The following is a 1,049-nucleotide window of genomic DNA, read 5'->3' as shown; positions in this document are numbered from 1 at the left end:
ATGGGTTTGTGTCGAAAAACAACAGACTCGATTCGATTGTCCATCAGCAATCATCATCAATATCGATTTTATTTCTATTGGCAATTGTTCAGTTGTGCAGTTTGATTTACTTTTGTGTGGAAAAATGGTAAGAAAACGGTTTGTTCATTTTCAATTTGTGATGAAGTGTACTAATGCTTTGTGTGATTTTCGATTAAAAAAAATAGAAGCTGTTCGTTGTATTCGTTGCAATCGTTCTCTGCACCAATGCAGAACCTCTAGTCCCGTTCCAACAATACGGAATACCAGCGGTTCCAGAGGTGCCCGTTCCAATCTCACCATGTAAGTCGCTACCACTAGCCTCTCTCTTTTTTGTAAGCGTTTACTTTCAATTTAAAATAATGGAATTCAAATCGAAAACAAGTACATGAAATTCATACTGAGACATGTTCATTGGAGATTCAGTTGCACTTGCAAAGTTTGATTCATCATTAATCTTTTGAAATAACTACGAGACTAGAACATGTAAAGTTTTCATGTAGCCAAATCTGAACCAAAGCATAAAAACTAATTAAAATGAACTTTATAACAGTTGCGTCAGCCATAGTACCGGCTACTCAATTCCTTCCTGAGTTGCCTCCATTCCAAGTAATCGTACCTGAACCTTTGCCAATTGGCCATATTCCGGCTGATACCTACGGTCCGCGTAAGCATTTTTTCATTCAAATTAATCTAAATGGACTAGAATTATATGTTTACTCTTGAACTAAAATTATTATACTTTTATCTGTAGCAATCGTCCATGAGGCTCCAATTGTGCCTGCACGTAAGTATATTTGTCAATACTTACCACCAAAAATACCTTCTTACACAATGAAAACCATTGATCAATTTACTTGAATGAAAAATCTTCTTTTTCTGTAGCATTTGTGCATACCGAAGTCTTGCCAACTGTTTCTGTCCCAGCTCCTGTAGAAGTGCCAACCATAGTTTACGGCCCACGTAAGCTTTATTCCTCCACTCAAATCACAATTTTCTGTGGAATAATTGACTTAAAGCCATATTTAACT

General features: G+C 36.4%; 1 protein-coding gene across 1 annotated transcript in view; it reads left to right on the top strand.

Annotated features, from left to right (window-relative positions):
• Positions 1 to 1,049, top strand: part of LOC129576537 (uncharacterized) — a 1,675-nt gene continuing 626 nt past the window's right edge. The window contains exons 1-5 of the mRNA XM_055461759.1: positions 1 to 4; positions 253 to 321; positions 572 to 685; positions 773 to 805; positions 904 to 981. Of these exons, the coding sequence (XP_055317734.1) occupies positions 1 to 4; positions 253 to 321; positions 572 to 685; positions 773 to 805; positions 904 to 981 (298 nt within the window). The remainder of the gene's footprint in view (positions 5 to 252; positions 322 to 571; positions 686 to 772; positions 806 to 903; positions 982 to 1,049) is intronic.

Source organism: Sitodiplosis mosellana, unplaced genomic scaffold (assembly GCF_009176505.1).
Source record: "Sitodiplosis mosellana isolate CC-2019 unplaced genomic scaffold, AAFC_SMos_1.0 Smas_scaffold_6191, whole genome shotgun sequence".
In the NCBI taxonomy this organism is placed as follows: domain Eukaryota; kingdom Metazoa; phylum Arthropoda; class Insecta; order Diptera; family Cecidomyiidae; genus Sitodiplosis; species Sitodiplosis mosellana.
The sequence above is the reverse complement of the archived record's forward strand: the minus strand, read 5'-3'. Positions and strand labels throughout refer to the sequence as shown.